Source organism: Gracilinanus agilis, chromosome 5 (genome assembly GCF_016433145.1).
Source record: "Gracilinanus agilis isolate LMUSP501 chromosome 5, AgileGrace, whole genome shotgun sequence".
Taxonomy (NCBI): Eukaryota; Metazoa; Chordata; class Mammalia; order Didelphimorphia; family Didelphidae; genus Gracilinanus; species Gracilinanus agilis.
In genome coordinates, this window is record NC_058134.1 from 180,471,390 (window position 1) to 180,493,637 (window position 22,248).

The window sequence follows — 22,248 nt, forward strand, 5'->3', positions numbered from 1 at the left end:
CACAACTCAAAACTTGTGGGTCTCTATCTCTCTTTGGGATGTCAAGACACTGGATTTGAGGAATCCTGGACTCTTTTCTACAGAAGACCCAGATTGAGCTTAATGAAACCAGGGAGCAAAGAGTCCAATTCTCTTGGTTGTAAATTTTGGGCAACAGTAAACAAAAGCTCACTGGATTTGGAGCTTGATTCAAGACATATCTCTGACCCAACATTTAGCACAGTGGAGGAAGATGGAGGAGGAGGATTAGTAGTTAGGTGGCAAAATGGAATCAAGAAGATGGGAATTCAAATCCAATGTCAGACACTCCCTAGCTATGTGACCCTAAACAAGTCACTTAACCCCAATTGTCTAGCCCTTACTGCTTTTCTGACTTGAAACTGATACTATAGATTCTAAGACAGACACTAAGGGTATTTATTTAATCCCAGAATCTCCCATCTCTAGACCTGGCTCTCTATCCATTGAGCCACCTAGCCTTTTTTAAACCAAAATTCAAAGAGAGAGAGAGAGAGAGAGAGAGAGAGAGAAACATTTTTCAGTCAGAAGACCTGAATCTGTCTTAGATTAACATAATGTAATCTCTCCAAGTCTCAGTTTCTTCCTCTATAAAATGATCTTTATAATACTAGCAATATCCAACCCATAGAATTGTTGTGAAGATTCAATCAGATAATGTAAAGTTTTTTAGCTGTAAAAACTATATGATAATGAATTGTTATTGTTATTAACCTAACCCATAAAAATGTCAGTCATATAAAATAAGCTACCAGAATGTGAAAGGTGCATACTCCTTTTTTTTCTTTCTTTCTTTTTTTTCTTTTTGCATTAAAATATATAGACATAGACCTTAATCCAAGCCCTATTTTCAGCACTGTCTTCTACATGGTTCCCCTGGTAATGGTAAGAAAGAGCTACCACAGTATGAGGCCTGGGCACCAGCAAATGAAAAGAGGCCTATAAAATGAATAGCCTATAAAATGAATAAGACACAGGAGGTCTCTGAGGTCTCTTAAGGCTCCTGATCTATGATTCGATGAACTCTAAGCAGGAAATCCATATCCCAATCGCTTTAGAAGATGAAATTAAGTCTAGAAAGACAAGCTAAGAACAATCCCCCTTTTCCTACATTGTGACAAATTGGTTTTAAGTGAACTTAGAAAACATGGAGAGATAGAGTTTGTTTTCCCTAAAATCCATGTGTTCCCAAGCAAAAAAGAGCACAGGACTGGGTATCAGGAGAAATTTAGATCTTGTCCCAATTCCATCATTAGTACCTTCTCTATATGACCTTAGATGATTAACTTGACATCTTTAGTACCTAGTTTTCTCCTCTTCTAAAAAAAAAAAAGAGAGAGAGGAGAGAATTGAACTAAATAATTCTACCACATCCTTCATGATATCCTACTGTGATGTCTCAATGGCTATGGAGAATTCTGGGATAGTATTAGGAAAACCTAGATTTTAATCCCATTTCTGCCACAAATTAGCTGGATATCTGTGGGAACATAGCTGGGTCTGTCTCATCATTTGTAAGATAAGGGGCTGGGATTAGATAACTCCAAAGTTCCTTCCACATCTAAGAGTATAGTTCCATAACTAAACAGAAAACATGGAGGAATAGCATGGCTCAATGGAAAAATCAGTGGCCGCCAAGTCAAAGAACATGAATTCAGTTCCCAGTTCTGATGAATGCTACCTCTATGCCTAAAGACAAGTCACTTAACATCCCTAGGTCTCAGTTGCCTTGTCCATAAAATGAGGAAATTGGACTTAGCTTTAGGTCTCACCAGTGTGAGATCTATGATCCTTTGAGAACTCAAAGACTACCTTGTCTACTCTGTGCCTGAAGAAAAGTCCTCTCTATAAACTCCTGACAAGTGGTCAGTGAGCCTTTGGAAGACCTTCAGTAATGGGAAATTCAACATACGATTGAAAAGACAAGATAAACATACCCAACGGACCATGAGAACTCTCAAAATGTGCTGAAGGGTTGTGAGTAGCTCAGGTGGAATTAATCAATCATCACGTCACAAAGAAGTGAATTTTGAGTAGGATTTTTAAAAGGAAAAGAAATCGTTTGCAAAAGGTAGGAAAGAGTTTAGTTCAGGTCATAATTATGTCATGTCCAGTGGTAGAAAAACTGGAATGAAATCTGAAGAGTACAGAAAAGGACTAGAATGGAGCATCTGTTAAAAGGAATAAACTAAATTGGTTGTTAAAACAGGATATTAATTGATAAAAAAGCATGAAATTCAAGGTGAGAAGTTTGTTTTCATTAAATTTTACTCTGGCTCATAATGATTTCATGACCTTTTGGGGACAGCCGGGTGGCTCAGTGGATAGAGAGCCAGCCTAGAACCAGGAGTTCCTAGGTTCATATCTGATCTCAGAAACTTCCTGGCTATGGGACTCAAGGAAAGTCATTTAATTCCCATCGCCTTGCCCTTACTGCTCTTCTGCCTTGGAACCAATACACAGTATTGATTCTCTAAGACAGAAGGTAAGGGTTTCATTAAAAAAAAAATTCACATTTCTCTAGGTATAGTTGGGACATATTGTTCCAATCCTGGGTTATCATGATTCACTGTATACTATTATGGATCATTGTATTGGCCCATAAGCTTAGCTTCTGATTCTACCTCTGCCTTTCACTTGCTATGTGGCATTAAACTATTAATCTCTTATCTTTGTACCTCAGTTTTTGCCTTCATCAAATGAATTTGGATGAATTTACTGGGTAGGACGGCAAGGATACATTCCGAAATGAGGCAAATATAAAAAACAAAAGATTTCAATAAAAACAATTTTTAAAAAAAGAGATGCAGGGGGCAGCTGGATAGCTCAGTGGATCGAGAGTCAGGCCTAGAGATGGGAGGTCCTAGGTTCAAATCCAGCCTCAGACACTTCCCAGCTGTGTGACCCTGGGCAAGTCACTTGACTCCCATTGCCCACCCTTACTACTCTTCCACCAAGGAGCCAATACACAGAAGTTAAGGGTTAAAAAAAAAGAGAGAGATGCATTTGAATCCCAATTCAGTCATGTATTAGCTGTATAATCTTGGGCAAGTTCTTTCATACCTCTGGACCTCAGTTTTCTCATCTGTAAAGTGAGAGTATTCAATACTCTCACTTTTCAATAAATGATGTCCAAGACCCCTTCTAATAATAACTTTAAAATACTATGTATAATTATATTAGGTATACTAGCATGTTATATATTATTATTTATATATAATTATATTGGAATTCATATATGTATAATTTTTATTGTGACCTTCATAGGTATGCACTTAAATGTATAAAAATCCTTTTCCTTACCACTCAGTGAGCTAGATAATACATGTATTATCTCCATTTTATATATTTACAAAACAAGGCTCAGTGACATGCCCAGGGTCACACAAAAGGATCCAAACCCAGATCTACTGGTTTTATTTAATATTCATTCTTTAAAATTATATTATTCCCAATTCCCTGTATCCTATAGGAAATGTAATACCTAATAATGTAAAATCTCCCTAATGCTGAGGCTTCTAGAAATTCTGAATAAAACTGAATTTTCCCTAAAGGAAATATTGTGTAGATTTCATGCCAGAATTCTACAACCTTCAGCATTCACAAAGCATTAATTAACATAGTATAATGCAAATGGACAGCTAGGAGTCAAGCCTGGAATGTGGAAGTTATTGTTGTTCAGCCATTTTCAGTCATGTCTAGCTGCAGTGGTTTGCCATTTCCTTCTCCAGCTCGTTTGACAGATGAGGAAACTGAGGCAAACAGGGTTAAGTGACTTGCCTAGGGTCACACAATTAGTGTCTGGAGCTAGATTTGAACTCAAGTCTTCCTGACTCCAGGCCTGATGCTCTATCTATCCACTTCACCCCTTAAGCCCAAGAGTCAGAAAGACCCAAGTTCAAATTTGGCCTCAGACACTTACTAGCCTGGATAAGTCTCTTAACCTCCACTGCCCATTTCCTCATTTATAAAATGAGAATAGTAATTACACTATCGCTCAAGGTTGTTATAAAGATTTGATGAGATCATAAATGCAAGGCACTTAGCTACTGTTAATATTATTATTATTATTATCATTCAATGGCTGTGATGGATGACCATGAGGCAGCCTAAATACCTCACTAGTATCCTCCTCTCAATCTCAAAAGAGAGTGAAGAAGGCACATTAGGTAGAAATTCTGTGGCACAGTTATGAGATTCCATGGAAGACGGGTCAGGGCAGCCTTAGATGGATTGTGATTTGCATTATTGCCTTGAACCTCCAAATCAATGAGATCACAAATCCATTGAGTGTTTGAGTGAACTCTTATGCATCAAGGAAGATTGTATTTCCCCCAAGAATAACATCTGGGACATCATTCTCCCATTAATTACGTAGAATAAACTCCTTTGTCTTCCCTGCTTACTCAATATATAGTGTCCTGTCTGTTTGTTTGGGAGATGATGGAAATCTAAAACATCTTTTTACAGAAACATCTTTTTCAAAAAGAAAAAAAAAGTCTCTTATAAAAGAGATATTCCCAGGAAGGGGTGAACGATGGAGGAGAAAATCCTCAGGCACTTATATGTCACCGGCTGACAAGTGCTGAGCATTGGTGGCAGACCTCAATAGCCTTGAACCGATTCCCCCCTGGACAGCCAGATAAATTTAACAAAACCCAAACTGCATGCTGGCTGTTTATGTAAGAGGCCTACTATTTCCTATAAATGTAAACCACCCTTCTTGACAGCCTTTATGGACAAAAGCAAGTCTTTCTTCATGAGAATTTATTTCTTCAGTGCAGCGCCCTGCCCCAGATCTGCTGATTCCAACCCACGAGTGAAGTCTCCTGCCAAATCCAGGACCCCAGGGCACTCTGATTTGCTATAGGGCAGGCAGCAATTTACTCTGCTGTGTGGAACTAGAAAGAAGATTGGACACAGAAATCAGTCTCAGAGTGCCCCCCCTGCTTATAAATTTTATTTTTATTTTCCCTAGAAGATAAAGAAATCCAGGAATAAATATATTCAACTCACAAGATAGTTTTTCATTCTGTAGAATGGATTCTGAGTATGAATTCAACATGTTGAAAAGCTATGTCATATACAGGGAGAGCACAATGAATTTGGAAGCAAGAGACGTGGATTCATGTCTCGGCACAATACCAAGCTTTATCTACCCAAGCCTCAGTTTTCCAGTCTTTTAAATGGAGATAATAGTTCAATTGTCTTTCCTCACAGGGATAATGAGAAAGGTGCCTTTTAAAACTTAGGGAATGAAAGAAGCAGTGTGTATAATGGACAGAAAGTTGATCAGTCAGGAAAACAAGGCTTCAAAATTTGTCTCTATACATCCAGTGTGATCCCATATAAACCCCTATGACAATTCTCTAAGACCATAAGCTGAAGAATGGGTGCTTATCTATATTGTTAAATAAAAACTTTTTTTAACCAAGAGTTCTGTACACCTCTATAAAATGGAACTGAACCAGGACCCTACCAGTTCTGAATCCTATGACCATATAATTCACATTTGTTCTTGAGTCACTAGCAAAACATCTTATAAGGATCAAAAAGGGGAAAAAAATTAAAAGGGAAAAAAAAGGAGAGATGAAGAATGTATGAGAAAAGAATAAAGTATGTTGCCTGAAAGAAGATTCTTAAAAATTCTTAAGAGGGAGAGATACTCAAGAGGGGTACCTAACCATCCACACTCCTTCCCATCTCAGAAAGAAAAATTTGGATAGCAAAGGGAGACTAATGGCTCCCAGAGGAACAAAACAGACATGAAGCATCATAGAGACCAAGCCTGAAGGTTCAAGCCCTGGTTTACATCAGTCTGTGGCATACCAATCAAGAGTCTGCCTCATTACAACCTCATACCTAGCAGACTGGCTAATATGACAGTAAAGGAAAGTAATAAATGTTGGAGAAGATGTGGCAAAATCGGGACATTAATGCACTGCTGGTGGAGTTGTGAATTGATCCAACCATTCTGGATGGCAATTTGGAACTATGCCCAAAGGGCTTTAAAAGACTATCTGCCTTTTGATCCAGCCATAGTACCGCTTGTTTTATACCCACAAAGAGATAATAAAGAAAAAGACTTGTACAAAAATTATTTATAGCCATGCTCTTTGTTGTGGCAAAAAAAAAATTGGAAAATGAGGGAATGTCTATTGATTAGGGGATGGCTGAACAAACTGTGGTATTTGTTGGTGATTGTGCTAAAAAGAATAATGAACTGGAGGAATTCCATGTGAACTGGAATGACCTCCAAGAATTGACGCAGAGTGACAAGAGCAGAACCAGGAGAACATTATACACAGAGACAGATACACTGTGGCACAATGTGCAATAATCCAGGACAATTCTGAGGGACTTAGGAGAAAGAACACTATCCACATTCAGAGAAAGAACTGTGGGGGTAAACACAAAAGAAAAAAAATTTCCTTGATCACATTGTTCATTGAGGATATGATAGGGAATATAGACTAAACAATCACCCTAGTGCAAATATTAATAATATGGAAATAGGTCTTGATCAATGATACATGTAAAACCCAATTGAATTGCTCATTGGCTATAGGAGGGGGGAGGAAGAAGGGGAGGGAAAGAATATAAATCCTGTAACCATAGAAAAATACTCTAAATTAATTAAATAAATAAATGGATAGGTTTATGGTTTTGTTTTTTTTTAAAGTCAGCCTCATCACCCTATTCCAATAAGATAGAGATTGGATGGGCTGGGGGGAAGAATCGGGAGGTGCCTCTCTTTTTTGGAACATAAGCCTACTAAAGGCAAAAATCATGCTTCTTATTTTCAAGACAACTTAAAACTAGATTCCAATAATTTTTGCCCACTGATTCACATTAGCTGCTCTTAGAGGAATTTGAATGAAGATTTACAATGAGCTATGGACCTAGTTTTGAATTTGTTAAATTGGACTAGGTTTAAAAATTAAGTCAAGGTACTTTTTAAACATAGAGCTTTCCAGATCTAAATTCAGAAGCCAGTAGAAATGAAGGAATGAATAGAGGGATTCAGAGAAGGGGGAAATAGTTTAGATTATTTAGTAAATTTCCCAGCGGAAGAGGCTCCCTAAGAACAGATCATTCCCAAATATGGAGTCAGTAATAAACCTACAGTATCCCTCTCTTCCAAGGCCTATATTCTCTACATTATATCAATATTACCAAAAAAAAGTAACCCAAAAATACCATGTTATTTGGAAGTCAGGAAAAATCCTCAAGTAAGAAGGTGGAAGAAATATAAAAGGAAGACTGTGGTGTTACCAACACTGTAGTAGGAGGGGCTTTCTGAATATCATTGACTCTTTTCTCCATCAAGTAACTGTCAAGACCTTTGAAAAAGTGAGAAATAGAATATTACAGTGGGTTTGAAAGAGGATGGGAACTGAATCTTCAGTTGGGAATTTTTTTAAATAAATGATTAAAAAAAAGATAGCTATCTGAAAGAGAAAGATTTGCTCACAACAAGAAAGCAAGGAAATTTCTGGTTCAATTTAAACAAGCAAATCTTTTGCATCTAAAAATTAAGGATATAATTCTTCAGGGAAACTCTCAAAATAAAGAGGATTATGACACAGTAGATAGAGGACTGGTCTTGGAGTCATAGAGGTATAGGTTCGAGTCCCGCCTAAACTAGCTGTGTGACCATGGGCTTAAATAACCCCTTGGTGTCCCAAGAAACTTTCAAAGACCCTAAGTAATAGGTGAATTACAGATCAAGTAAGGAGAGGCAGATCCAACCTAAAATTATAACAAATCTATACTATATGACAACAAATAAAATTAGCTTTCCTGGTGCTTCAGCTACTTTGCCCAACAGGAAATAAAGCTACTTTCACCTGACTTCTGGTACAAAACCAAGGGAGAAAAAAGGAGCATCTGCATCCAAGTACTCCTCTACCCCCTATAAAGTCAACAGCATTTTTTAAGCACCTACAATGTGCCAGGCACTGTGCTAAGCAGAGGGAATACCAAGAGATATTTAGAAAATTAAATAATTAAAACCACCCCTGTTCTTAAGGAGTTTACAATCTAATGGAAGAGACAACATGCAAACAACTATAGTCACAGAGAGCTAAAGGAGAGAGAACAGAATTCCTACATTTTCTACTCTACATCCTCTTCATTGTTTCTGATATAGTCAGATTCTATGTAATTGCCTCCTCTTGCTGAATTGAATTACTATAGCTTGTTCCTCAGCTTCTCCAAAGGGTTGGAAAGAAAAGTCCTAACTTCTTCGTTTCCAGCTAGATCTCAGGGTCATCATGAATGCCATCAGACCTTTCTGAAACAACTCACCAGTTCTGAATCTAGAAGGTCCCGCCCTGTTGGCAACAGAAAGCTGTTTTCTCCATCCAGTCTCTTGACCTGTTACTGGCCCCACACCTATACAAGGGGTGGGGAGGATGCCTATAATCAGGTTTCAACTGGTAATAATATCACCAAGATAGCTAAGTGAACTGACTTCTAATAGGAGAAAAGAAAAATAGAAGGGGGGGAAAAAAACTAAGAAAGATAAAGGAGAAAATAAGTATTTACAGCATCATCATTACATGGAGTATTTACATAATTCTTCAAGATTTTGAAAGTGCTTTAAAATATTATCTCATTTAGGGGCAGCGAGGTGGCTCAGTGGATGGAGAATTGGGCTTGGAAACAGGAGGTCCTAGGTTCAAATTCAGCCTCAGGTCCTTCCTGGTTCTGTGACCCTGGGCAAGTTATTTATCCTAAAATTTTAAACCCTTACCACTCTTTTGCCTTGGAACCAATTCCTAGTACCAATTCAAAAACAAAAGGTAAGGGTTTAAAAAAATATATTTCATCTGAGCTTTACCACCAGCCTATTTTCTCATCTCCATTTTGTAGATGAGGAAATTGAAGTAGCTAGTAAGTGTCTGAATCAAATTTGAACTCAGGTCTTCCAGACTCCAGATGTGACACTCTTATCTACTGGGCCAACTACCTTAAAAGCAAAAGATTAGAGCTAAAATATTAGATGGTGAATCTAATCAATCACCAAATATTTCTATAGATTTTCCTCCCTACTTTGTTATTGTTGTTTTTCAGTTTTATCTAACTATTTTTGAGCCAATTTGGGGTTTTCTTGGGGAAAAAAAATACTCGAGTAGCTTGCTGTTTCATTCTCCACTTCATTTTATAGTTGAAGAAACTGAAGCAAACCAAATTAAGTGACTTGCCCAGGGTCACACAATTAATGTCTGAAGTCAGATTTGAACTCTAGAAGACTTATCTTCCTGACTCCAGACCCTGTGCTCTATCCACTGCATCACCTAGCTGCCCCATTTTTTCCTACTGCTTTAGAATAATTATGCAAAAAGAAGTATTGAAGGTAACAAAGAGGTATAAGATCTTGTTCCTGCCCCCAGGGACCGTCTAATTGAAGAACTAGGATAAGGGCATTGGACAAATGGAGAGGGAATTTTTTCTCATTTGTATCCTGTAGCTAGTGTGATCTAAAGCATGCCCACTTCTTAAATGCATGGATCTGTGCTCTTTTTAATCTGATAAAATGTAAACTCCTTAAGTGTAGGAACTATTTCTTTTTTTTTTTTTTTAATCCTTATAACCTCGTTTATAGCACCATGATTTACCCCAGAGTAAGGGCTTCATAAATAGTTGTGGAGTTGCACTGAATAAGTTAACTAACAGTATAATGTAGCCTACAATGAAGCAAATAAGGATTTTAGCAGCTCAGATGAGGGAGAGATGACTGTAGGCTCAGATAATCCGGGGAAGAGACATAGGAGTTTGGACCATAAACAATGAACAGGATTTGGAATGGGAGGTAGCCTGAGTGGGGAAAATGGAATGAATACTATACAGAGAGAAGAAAATGTATGGCATATACTATACAGGGAATATACTGATGTGACTGGGGCAAAAGGTTCATCTAGTGGAATAGAAAGATAATTGAGAATAACTTTAAGAAATTTAAAAAAAAATCCAACTGATTTAAGACTGTTAGAGAGCAAACCCAGACACACCCAGGATATCTGTTATTTTTCTAGGTCTAATGTTTAGACTTTATTCCTCCTCAAGATCTTATTCATGTTTTATTTAAATCTGAGGTTTTAAAATTTATTTTCTGTCCTTTTCAATGTTGGCTTTGACACTGGGGGAAATTGAATCGATGGGAAAAGAAGGAAAATATATGTAGCCCCTGGGAGATTATTAAAAAGGACCTTTGACTTATATTTCTTACATAGGCGATCTTACAAGCAAGACCTTAGCAACTTTGAAAGCCATTTTCATCTCTAATTAGCTAACGAAAGAACACCAAAAGAACATTTAGAAAACTCTAAGAGGACATTTTTCAGAATGCCACATTGTATCCATATAATGCCTATATTTAACAAAAGGGAAAGAGTTGATTTAATTTTTTTTTAAATCCAAGTTGGCAAAGAACTTGATTCAATTCAACAAGTTGCAAGGCACGGGGGATGCAAAGACACAAATGAAACAATTCCCACCCTCAAGAATCTTCTGGGGGGCAGCTGAGTAGCTCCGTGGATTGAGAGCCAGGCCCAGAGATGGGAGGTCCTAGGTTCAACTCTGATCTCAGACACTTCCCAGCTGTGTGACCCTGGGCAAGTCACTTAACCCCCATTGCCTACCCTTACCACTCTTCTGCCTTGGAGCCAATACACAGTATTGACTCCAAGATGGAAAGTAAGGGTTTTTTTTTAATTTTTAAATTTTTTAAAAAAGAATCTTCTGATCTCTCTTTGTTATGGCAAAAAAAAACTGCAAAACAAGGGTATGCCCTTCAATTGGGGAATGGCTAAACAAATTGTGATATCTGCTGGTGATAGAATACTATTGTGCTCAAAGGAATAATAAACTGGAGGAATTCCATGTGAACTGGAAAGACCTCCAGGAATTGATGCAGAGTGAAAGGAGCAGAACCAGAACATTGTACACCAAGACGGATACACTGTGGTAAAATCAAATGTAACAGTTTTCTGTAATCACAGCAATGCAATGACCCCAGGACAATTCTGAGGGATTTATGGAAAAGAACGATACCCACGTTCAGAGGAAGAACTGCAGGAGTGGAAACACAGAAGAAAAGCAACCACTTGGACACATGGGTTGATGCAGACACGATTCGGATGTAGACTCTTAATGACCACCCTAGAACAATTATCAATAATATGGAAATAGGTCTTGATCGATGACACATGAAGAAACCAATGGAAGTGTGCATCGGCTATGGGGGGTGGGGAGAGAGAGCAAGAGCATGAATCATGTAACCATAGAAAAAATTTTTCTAAAAAATTTTAAAAAAAAGAATCTTCTGATCTAATAAGGGAACTATGCCACATATGCAATGAAGTATGACAAAAGATGAACTGCTCTGGAGAAATTTGAAGAAGGAAAGGTAATTTTCACCTAGGGAAAGAGATAAATGAAAGAAGAAAAAGAAGGATTTTAAAGGCAAAAACTTTGGAGGGAGTATGTTCCAGGAATGCAGAAAGGTCTTTGCCAAAGATTCTGAATCTTTTTTGTTCTGGACCTGAACTGACAAGTCTAGTGAATCCTATTGAACCTTTGTCAAAATAATGTTTTTAAATGCATAAAATAAAATCCAAAAAATTACATTGAATTAAAGAAGTAATTATTCCCACCTACATTCACAGACCCTCTGAAATCATAGAAACAAGTTTAAGAAACCCTGGTTAATGTGAATGCCCAGAGGGAGGAGAACATGAGAAAGGAGCTGGGAACAGCAATAAATTGTTAAGTTGGTCTTGAATGTTGAACACATGAAAGAGAATATTGTGAAATAAGCCAAGAAAGGTTAAACCAGAACCAAATTGTTGTTGTTGCTGTTCATTCATTTCAGTCATGTCTGACTCTTTGCAGTCCCAATTTGGGTTTTCTCAGTAGAGATACTGGAGTGGTTGGTCATTTCCTTCTCCAGCTTATTTTACAGATGAGGAAAGTGAGGCAAACAGGGTTAAGTGACTTGCCCAGAGTCCTGTAGTTAGTAAGTATCCAAGACCCTTTAAATATCAGGCAAAAGCGTTTATATTTTATCCCAGAGGGAATCACTGAAGGTTTTTGAGTAAGACAGTAATATGATCAGATCTGCAAGTTAGGACTATTAAGATCAGAGATTTACAGCTGAAAGGGACCTTAGAGGTCTTCTAGTCCAATTTCCCCACTTTACAGATGAGGAAAGTGAAGCCCAAAAAGGTTAAGTTAGTTGCTTAAAATCACACACTGAGCTGGAACTTCAGCACAAGTCCTTGAACTTGTCAGGAGTTGGTACTTGACTCTCTAGGCTGGAAATTCTAAACCTGGGATCTGTGAGCTTCTTTTTAATGTTTCAATATCTATTGTCAATATACTTGGTTTTGTTTACAATACTATGTATTTTATTTAATGTATTTATCAATTATATGTACATATTATATGAACTTAATATTGTGAAGATGGGATTAACTCTCCCCTATTTATTCTTTAGATTTTAGCCACTAGGAATGTATACACCCCCACTTAAGGATTAAGTGGGGAGGGAGGGTAGTCTATGACCCACGTGTGCTAGTGAGTGTGGGGGGGTGAAGGTCTATGACCCACTCCCTAGTACATGTAGGTCATAGACCTCCCCCCCACAGACTTAAGGATTAAGGGGGGAGGTATACATTCCTGGTGGCTAAAATCTAAAGAATAGGGGAGAGTTAATCCCATCTTCATAATATATTGTAATATATATACATACTATATAAATTTATTGTTTCATGACATATTATATGCATACATTAATTTCTACATTGTATATAATTTTTATAAATTCTATGAATATATTGTGTTGTAATATATCTATTGTATATGCATGTATGAACTTAATGTGTTATGTGTAGTGTATTAATCTAATATACATGAAACATACATATATTGGTTTTATGTTCTGTAAAATATATTTATTGCATGCACATATGTATAATATTTGTCCAATATGTTTATTAATCATATATAATGCAATTATTGTCATGTATGATATTAAGCGGTCCATAGGCTTCACCAAAATGTTGATTGGGAAGGGGCAGGGATATCTGTAACACACAAAAAGATTTTAAGAACCTCTTCTCTAGCCACAGAATTTTTTGACCACAGGGTTTTGACCAGGAGAGTTATATGAGAAAAGCTATTTTTTTTAAGATTATTTTTTATGGCATGGAAGGAAGAAGAGAGCCAAGCTATATGGATTTGCCTGAGCTCTCCCAAATTCCCTTCCAAACATCTTTAAAGTAATCCCTTAAATCAATGGTATGGAGGATGGAATAAAAAAAAAAAAAAGGTTTACCTTTAAGAAGAAATAATTAAATGTTATAAGGATAGTACATATTCTGAGCATGATTTGATAATAGAGTAAGAAAATTGACAGTAAAAATGGAAAATAAGAAACAAATACAAGAAAAGTTGTAAAGAATGAACAGAACTATTGGGGGACTAGAGAAAAGAATAAGTGAAAGATGTCAGAGATCGTAAGTTTGGACAGATAGAAGAAAAAAAATAAAAATAAGAAAGTCAGAGGACAAAGGTAACAAGGTCAGTTTAGACATGTTGACCTTAATTAAGCAGTGAGTTCAAGTAGACACACTTAGCAGGCAACGTTATATCATACGTGTTGAAAATTTGTATTTTACAATCAAAAAAGCACTGTATTTGAAGTCAAAATTCAAGTTAAAATCACAGTTCTTCTCCTTAGTACCTGCATGGCCGTGGGCAAGTCATTTCCTATTTTCTTATATGTAAAATGAAGGGTTATTCACACAAATTCTAAGGTTCATGAATTCTAACTCTAAACCTATGAGTCTAGGATCCTATTCCCTTCCAGATACTCTTAGCTTGGATCAAACTGGACCTTTGGTCATCTCCCATACATGTGCACACTTTCATACCTTTGTGCTGTTCCCTATGCTTAGAATGTCGTTCTTCCTCTCTCCACTTACCCCTACAGAATTCTTATAAGTCCTTTAAAGCCAAACTCAAATGTCATCACCTCCAGGAAGCTTTCCCTTATTTCCTCCTTGGATCTCCTACAACACTTTGTAACTCTCTTAAGCACTTATCATATCTTCTTCTATATATATAGTGGAGTTATTTGAATATGTGTCCTATCTCCCTACTGATCTCTGGGACAGGAAGGATGACAGAGTGAAATTTCCTGTCTCTCTTGTTGTCTAACCTTGCTCACAGTACAGTATTTTAAAATATCTGTGAAGATGTTTTTTGTTTAGGTCCAGTTTGGAGCACTTTTTTTGGTAGAGAGGCTGGACTGGTGATTTCACTGGTAATGAATGAATGTTTCCAATGAGGAAACTCCTTCTGTTAATACAGATTAACACCTCTTCTACAAATTACAGACTTAGAGAATTGCCTGAAATGGTGAGAAGATAAATGATTTCCAAAGGTCCATCCGGGTATGTGTCAGAGGCAAGAATTGAACCCAGACTTTCATGATTTAGACTTGCTTTCTACTATCTGCTCTGCCATATTGGCTTTCAAATATTTGTTAAATCAAAATAAATTGTACTTTCTAACTCTAAAGAGCTTGATAATATCCATTATTGCTTTTCTCATGATGGTTGGGTTTGCCAAATTAATATCAAGTGTTCTATTTTCTAAGAACAAACCAAGACCTAGTAAGGATGAGTAAAATGATGGTCAAGGCTGAAGTGACTCTCTAGAGATCTCCGACTTTGGAATTGGCCTCCCAAGCTCTGAATATATCTCAGGTTTTAAAAATTAAATTAAATTTTAAAAAATGAATACATATATACACACACACATATATATCAGGATCAGTAAAGCCATGATGTTACTAGAACCAAGGAGGAAAACACTTGCCAAATGAGAAATAAAATGCTTTTCTTTCTACCATTTCCTAGCTTTTTGTGAGAGAACCTGAGCGAAGACTTGGGGTGAAGGGGGATATTCGTCTACATACCTTCTTCAGGGAGATCAACTGGGAGGATCTTGAAAGAAAGGAGATAGAGCCGCCATTCAAACCAAAAGTGGTAAGGACTTCATTGTGCTTTTATACTTCCCCATTCTCCTATGGTTTGATTAATAAAAACTTTCAAGGCCCCTTTTAAAATCATGCCCCAATTTCCCCATCCCAACATAATTTCAGATCATGGTAGCATTACTGGGTTCCAAAATGATGACAGAAACAAGATGGCAGCAGGTATTACTGGGATTTTTTTTAACCTGAGGCAAACAACACAAACTAAACGTTAGGTAAGCATCATGAGAGGCACTGGCAATTTAGGACAAGGAGCAGACCCTGTCCTGTGCAGGGAGACAGATCCCAGGCTACCATAAAGCCACTGCTATGACAACAGCTCATTCCACGCCACCTCCAAGGGAAGAGGACCATTAGCTAACTTTCTATTCAAACACAAACCAACCTTAACATCCAGTCGTAAAGAATAAAGTCTTTAAGCATGGCATACAAGATACTTTATTATGGGGGAAGGACTAAATGGTATAAGGATATATGCTTAAAGGTATCAGACGAAGTCCCTTTCCAACTTTGCCCCAGTGGTAGCCAGTCAAAAGTTATATTATTTATCTGATTATATATCTCAAGGTAAAAGATGACTTCTTATACAGGTCATTCTGAAATCTTCAGTGTACAGAAGAAGTTTTTGAACTAGGAATTGACATTCTCAGGCTGATTTTAGGAAATTCAGCCATCATTCAGCTCCTCAAATAGCTTACTTGGGGTAACAACCAAAATAAAGAGGGTTCCACTATGTTTTCTTAGAGTAGTTAGGGGGTACAGTGAGCCTGGAGTCAGGAAGACCTGGATTCAAATTCAATCTCATACACTTAGTGTGTCACCTTTGGCAAGTCACTTAAACTCTGTGTGCCTCAGTTTTCTTGAGTGTAATAGTATGGGCATAGTGCTAGCAGCTACATGTACCTCTTCCCTCCCCCAGTGGTATTGTGACGATCAAATAAGAAAATATTTGTAAAGGGTTTAGCACAGTGCCTGGCACCAAGAGGGCACTTAATAAATATTTGTTTACTTTCTTCTATTCCCTAATACCATGGAAGATTTTTGTTTAACCTTTGAAAGTCACCTTTCAATAGATCTGCTGCTGTATAATAACACTGCAGAGGTTCCTGGGATTTGAGATTTAAAGATAGAAAGGACCTTGGGAGTCACCCAGCCTGGTCCCCTCAGGAAGACCTAGGGAGATAAAGTAACTTTTGAAAAGTTACTCAGCTAATAAAGGGCAGAACTGGAATGTGAACTTGGGTCCCCCTAGTCCAGATCAAATACCCTTTCCATTATCCCATTACAGTGTTGAACAACAACAACAAAAAATGGAAGTTGTGGTATTAAGAGTTCTCTCTAGGCTCCCTGATCTATGGCACACAGACCTAAGAATAGTGTCTTTGTGGTCCCTACCAGAAACGAAGTGGGCTGAGAGGCTGCTTCTCACCTTCAGCTCAGCTTCACAACTTTAGCCAAGGTTCTTTAGGCAAAGAATGAAAATTAAAGGTGGAGAGGGACATTCCATACTGAAGACATTTTGTATTCTCTATGGCATATGCTTTCCAATAAAAACTGCATTTGGTGGGTAAAAGGAGTAGTTCTGACTCAGACCCATCCCCAAGTAGTTTCAATTTTGTGGCACTAGTTGGTCATTCAAGGGTTAACAACAGATTTTCTCAGCCATAACATGGAAAGGATATTCACTCATTGAGGATCTAGCATTCAGCTTAGGTAAACCAACCTCACTCCTCTCCTTTCCTTGCCTTCACACAGAAACAATCTAGGCAGCAAAGTAGAGTATGGTGTCTCCCATGGACTCATCTTCTGCCAAACCTGAAGGGCCCCAAATCTAAGTGGGCTTTTTTAATGCCCTTAGGGAACAAGGAAGCCACATAAATAGCTACCAGGATCTCCCTGAGTCAATCAAGCCTAAGGAATCCTTGTCTTTTAGGAAAGTGGGATTGGGGAGGTAGAGAGGGCCAGGACAGGGAAGACCTGGTAGATTATGAGCCTGTGACAGCAGCAGAAATAGAGTGAGTGGGAGGACAAGAATAGTGATGTCTTCCTGCTTCACCACAACCACCAAGGCAGAAGGCAACAAGTTACATCAGTTTTACATGGAAAGCAAATTGGTTGAGATGAAATATCCGGAACATGCATCAAACAGCAGAATCTCAGAGCTGGTAAATGCCTCCTCTCTTCCATTAACACCAAATATTCAGGGTTCCTCTTCTTGCCTTCCCTTTCTGTGTCACTGTCCTCTATCCCACCACCTTCTAACCTAGGTTAGAATTTCCTCTACCTCTTCATAGCCTTTTTTCTTCTATTTTTATCAGGGACATCTCTGAGGGTTTAAATAGTATCTCTTCCAATTTACTACTTGTATAATTGTGGGAAGGCTTTATCCTTTATGGGACCATTTCCTCATGTAGAAAATAAGGGAACCAGCTATGATAACCTCCTAGACATCCTCTAGCTCTGAGTCTATCATCTTATAATTTTGATTATTTCAAGGAATATTTCTACTCCCAATAACCTAATGATATGGCCTGGAGTCAAGAAGACCCAAGTTCACATGAGGCCTCACATACTATGTGATTCTGAGCAAATCCCTTAACCCTGTTGGCCTCAATTTCCTCATCTGTAAAATAAGCTGGAGAACGAAATGGCAAGCCACTCCAGCGTCTTTTCTGAGAAAACCCCATAAATGGAGTCGTGAAGGATCAGACACAACAAATCACTCAACACCTAAAGAATAGGGATAATTTTATAACACTGGATCAAAGGGTTTGGGGCTGTACATACATGTATTTTGTCTGTGCATACATTAAATGTTGCGCCTATACACGAATATGTATATATTGTGTCTAGACCTAGATTTGTGTATATTATATATACATATATGCACATACATATAAATTAATATTTTCTTAATCACGTTAAGTCTAGACAACCAATAGAATAGCAAACCAAGTCCAGATGAGTAATTTAGTGATTGCCAAGGTACAAAAACTCCCACAGAAAATTTAACAATTGGCTCTCATCCCTTTCACTTCCTTTTTTAAAAGCAGAGACCAATTTGGACTTTGTTTACATGTCTGTGTTACTTAGTCCTGGCAGAACCAAAACATACCCACATTTCTAGAATGTATAAATGGAGATTTTTGAACCCTTGGACTTCATCTCTCAGAAGTCCCTTAGTAGTTCCCAAAATTCCTTTTAACCTCTCCACCACATTGCATGGTCACGTTTGTATGAGTTCTGAGGTTCCGCCTCTCTCTTGCTCTTTTGCTCTTGCGAGTGGGCTAGGTTAGATAGTTGTCTTACTTTAGTTATTATTAATAAGCTTTTTAAAATATAATAGTTATTGGACATTAATTTTAAAATTTACAAGAGGCAATTGTAAAATTCTCTGTGCCCTCTGCACCAACTTGAAGCAGAATGCTCTTTTGACTTCTTGCTGACAACTCTCTTGGTTACCCCTCATGGATAACTGCCTACTTGCCATTTCTGTTCAAGAAGTGGGAAGCTCAATGAGCGGGACATCCTGAGGAAGGCTTCATTTTTTTATGATTGGCTTCCCCTATTTCTGGGGCCAGGATGACAACACCTGTTCAGCTGCCTTTAACTGGTGACAAGTACATTCTCCCCCTACCCTGAAATAATCAAAAACTGCTCCACAAGCAGAAATCTGATTACCTAAATAGATCTAATTGGATCTCTTTTGTTTCTTCTTTCCCACTTGAGTTCCTGACCTATCTTTGTGCTCACCTGACTCTCTACCAAGGATATGACATGAATTTACATGTATCATGGTTAAGAATCATCTCCCTGGGAACCCGGCCAGAAAAAGAGTGCTGTGTTGAGTTTAATTACCTTATAAAATAGGTCTCAGTCCTGAACCTTGCCACATGTGTTATAATGGAGCTGTTTCAAAGTGAAAATTGTAGATCTAGTTAGAAAAAAAAAAGGGTTAATAAATTTAGTGTTTGATCTGTCTTTTCTCTCTCTTCTCCCCCTCACCCCCCTTTTTTTCCCACCTTGGTCAAACCTACTGAAGAAATCTCCAAGCGACTGCAGTAACTTTGATAAAGAATTCCTGAATGAGAAACCACGACTATCTTTTGCCGACAGAACGCTGATAAACAGCATGGACCAAAATATGTTCAGCAACTTTTCCTTCATTAACCCTAAGATGGAGAGGATGTTATCCTGAGGATTTAGTCTTTCCAGAGCCTTTTGGTTGAAGGAATTTGCCTTCTTTCTTTGAACTGATTCAAGCAACACTTAATCACGTCCTTTTTCATCTCAGAGAAGAAAAGAAACACTCAACAATGAGGGCTCAGAGCTTTTACCAATACTCCTGACATTTATCTGTAGAGTAAGCCATCTCTACTTCACTAATGACAAATGCCTCGCGTTACATCTCCTGCCATCTTTTACAGAATGCTCTCGAATTTCAGGACATTAGAGAAAGGACTCGCCGTGAGGTTCAGATTTGCCATCTCACTCCCTGCACAGTAGTAATTTACTTGAAAGATGGTACTGCGTACTATGAAAGATTGAACAACTTAATACTGCCCTAAATTAGCCCCTGCACTTGAGTACAAAATGCCGATCAATGGACTCCTTGATGAATCAAGGCACAAACTGCATACGAAACGTCTCGAGACTATAACAGTTCGTTGCCAAATGCCGTAGCAATTTTCCTCCAGCCTCAGACCAGGAGCTGCTGACCTATTTTACCCTGTTCACATCTGTGGAAGCTTAAATGGCCAAAAGAAAACTGAGAACAGTAACAAGGTTTTCATGGGAATCCTTCACAATAAATGTAACCTGTCACTTGAGATTTGCAAAACCATTCATTCTGATTATCCACATTCCCCACACTGTTTTGCAAGAGATAACATTGGTAAGTTGGAAGAACGTATGTCTCCCCTGGAAGTTTAATAGTCTATTTCATCTGGTTGTCCTGGCAATGAAGAAATTAAATGCAGAATCTACAAAAGATGATATCAAATTATTTCCCTCAATTAAAACTTGCCTCGACTTTCCACTAATCCATTTTTCACTTGATGCCATTTTTAATGGCCGTTGCTGACTACCATCCTCATTTTATTAGAGGAAAAGGAACACAACCATCATGACAACTCAAAACATCCAATGTCAAAATACTCCAGGGAGATTAACCCATCTTCTCTTGGGTTTTTCCGTTTTGTTTTGTTTTGTGCAACATTCAAGATAAAGAACCTTGTGTGTCATTTTAGTAGGCACCTTGTTTGATTAGAATTCTTAACTAGGGCACTTTTAAAGTGCCGTTGCTGTTTGTATAGTTTAATAAAATGTTGTGACTTAATGGCAAAGACTTGTATGTGTGTGAAAATGTAATTTAAAAAAAAAAAAGAAATCCAAAAGGCTCTAAGATTTATAACCCTCCAACCGTGAAGTTTTATGCCCCTCTAATAGTGGATTCTGTGATTTTTCAGTCATCAAAAACTGGCTAGTATCTGACTATTAAAAAAAAATCTGCTGGGTACTTCTATTTGTTCATTGTCGATTTGTTGTAAAAGAAAAATATAAGCAACGTCATGACGATAATAGTTTCACTTTATAAAGTATTTTGCCATTTACAAAGCATTTTCTTCACAATAAGCAGATAGTACACATATTGTTATCCTTAATTTGCAAATAAGGAACCTGAGGTCCCAAAAGGAGTCTTAGGATTCAGAACCAAAAATGACCCCCTCATTTCACAGATGAAGAAATTAAAGCCCAGAGAAGTAAATTAACCCGAGAGTAAGCAGCAGAGACAGAATTTGAAACCAGGACCTCAGATTCCAGAGCCCAAAGCCCTTTCTGCAGTCCCACACTGCCAAGAAAGACCACACTGATAAGAAAGTGACAGATTATGAGGCTTACAAGGGTCATAAACCCAAGTCCAGAGTTCTTTACACAACCGTATATACTATAAGAAATCCATAATCCATCATTGAAAGAGCTTGCTTGAGATAGTTTGAAGTGACACTTGATTGTCACTGCCCATCTCCATTTCAAACATCTTACATCCCAAAGAGAATCATAAGCATCCCTGCCCAAGTCCTCTGATTTATCATTGGCTGCTAAGTTAGCCTCCTGTCATGTAGAAATTTCTTTCATTTAATTCTCCAATTTAATTACTCTCCCCCTTTGTAGCCCTGTTGGTCTGCCCATTTCTGTTGGTCTCTGTGTGTGTGTCTCTCTCCTCTTCTCATTTTCCCCCTTTTTCCTGTATTATTTTCCCTTCATTCAATCTCTTTTCCATGGCTACTGAGTTTGCACTCTGCTTCTCTCCCGCTTTCATATTTTATGAATCAGCAGTTGTTCCCACCTTTAGGTGAGATATCTATATTGTATAGTTATTTCTTAATATTTCAAGGATCTGTGATTTTGTCAGTTCTGATATACTCTATACCAGTGATTCCCAAAGTAGGTGCTGCAGCCATCCAGGAGGGCGATGGTGTATTGCATTCTATTCTGAGTTCAATAAATAGTTTCATAATTTCCAGGGGGTGCTAAGTAATATTTTTTCTGGAAAGGGGGCGATAGGCCAAAAAAGTTTGGGAACCACTGGTCTACACCAATGAGACAGCAGGCCTTCTAAGATGGTCTTACAGAAATGCTGCACTCAGAATGTTTATGACCCTGCAGACCACTTCCTTCTGGCTTCCCAAGAGCCAACCTAGTGATGGAACCACTCTGAGCTATGGCGACTTCTGCAGTAGGCTATACCAGCTGTATTGGCTGAGGGTTTTCTGAGAATCCGGTTTGGAGGATGAAAATGTAATCTATCCTTAGGCCAAAAAGGTCATTGTCCTTTGCGGATGTATCTTCATACACAGAAATCTTAGAGGTCTTATATTCCCAGCCTTCCCACCAAAGAAATCCGTTCTAGGAGCAGCTAGGTGGCACAGCAGATAGAGCAGCAGACCTAAAATCAGGAAGATGAGTCTTCTTGAGTTCAAATCTGGTCTCAGACACTTCCTAACTGTGTGTTATTTTTCATGGAATCCACCACTTGGATAATATTTTTGATCTTCTGCTCAAAGCTATTTATTTACCTTCAATTTTTTTACTCAGAAGCTCTAATTACATTTTTATATATTGTTTTATTTCAATATTATGCTTTGGAAAGAGACATCATA

General features: G+C 37.9%; 1 protein-coding gene across 2 annotated transcripts in view; it reads left to right on the forward strand.

Annotated features, from left to right (window-relative positions):
* Positions 1-20,430, forward strand: part of PRKCQ (protein kinase C theta) — a 135,279-nt gene extending 114,849 nt beyond the window's left edge. For both annotated transcript variants that reach the window (XM_044678354.1, XM_044678355.1), the window contains 2 exons: positions 14,949-15,077; positions 19,128-20,430. In XM_044678354.1, coding sequence (XP_044534289.1) covers positions 14,949-15,077; positions 19,128-19,283 — 285 coding nt within the window. In that variant the 3' untranslated portion in view covers positions 19,284-20,430. The remainder of the gene's footprint in view (positions 1-14,948; positions 15,078-19,127) is intronic.
* The last annotated feature ends 1,818 nt before the right edge of the window (positions 20,431-22,248 follow it).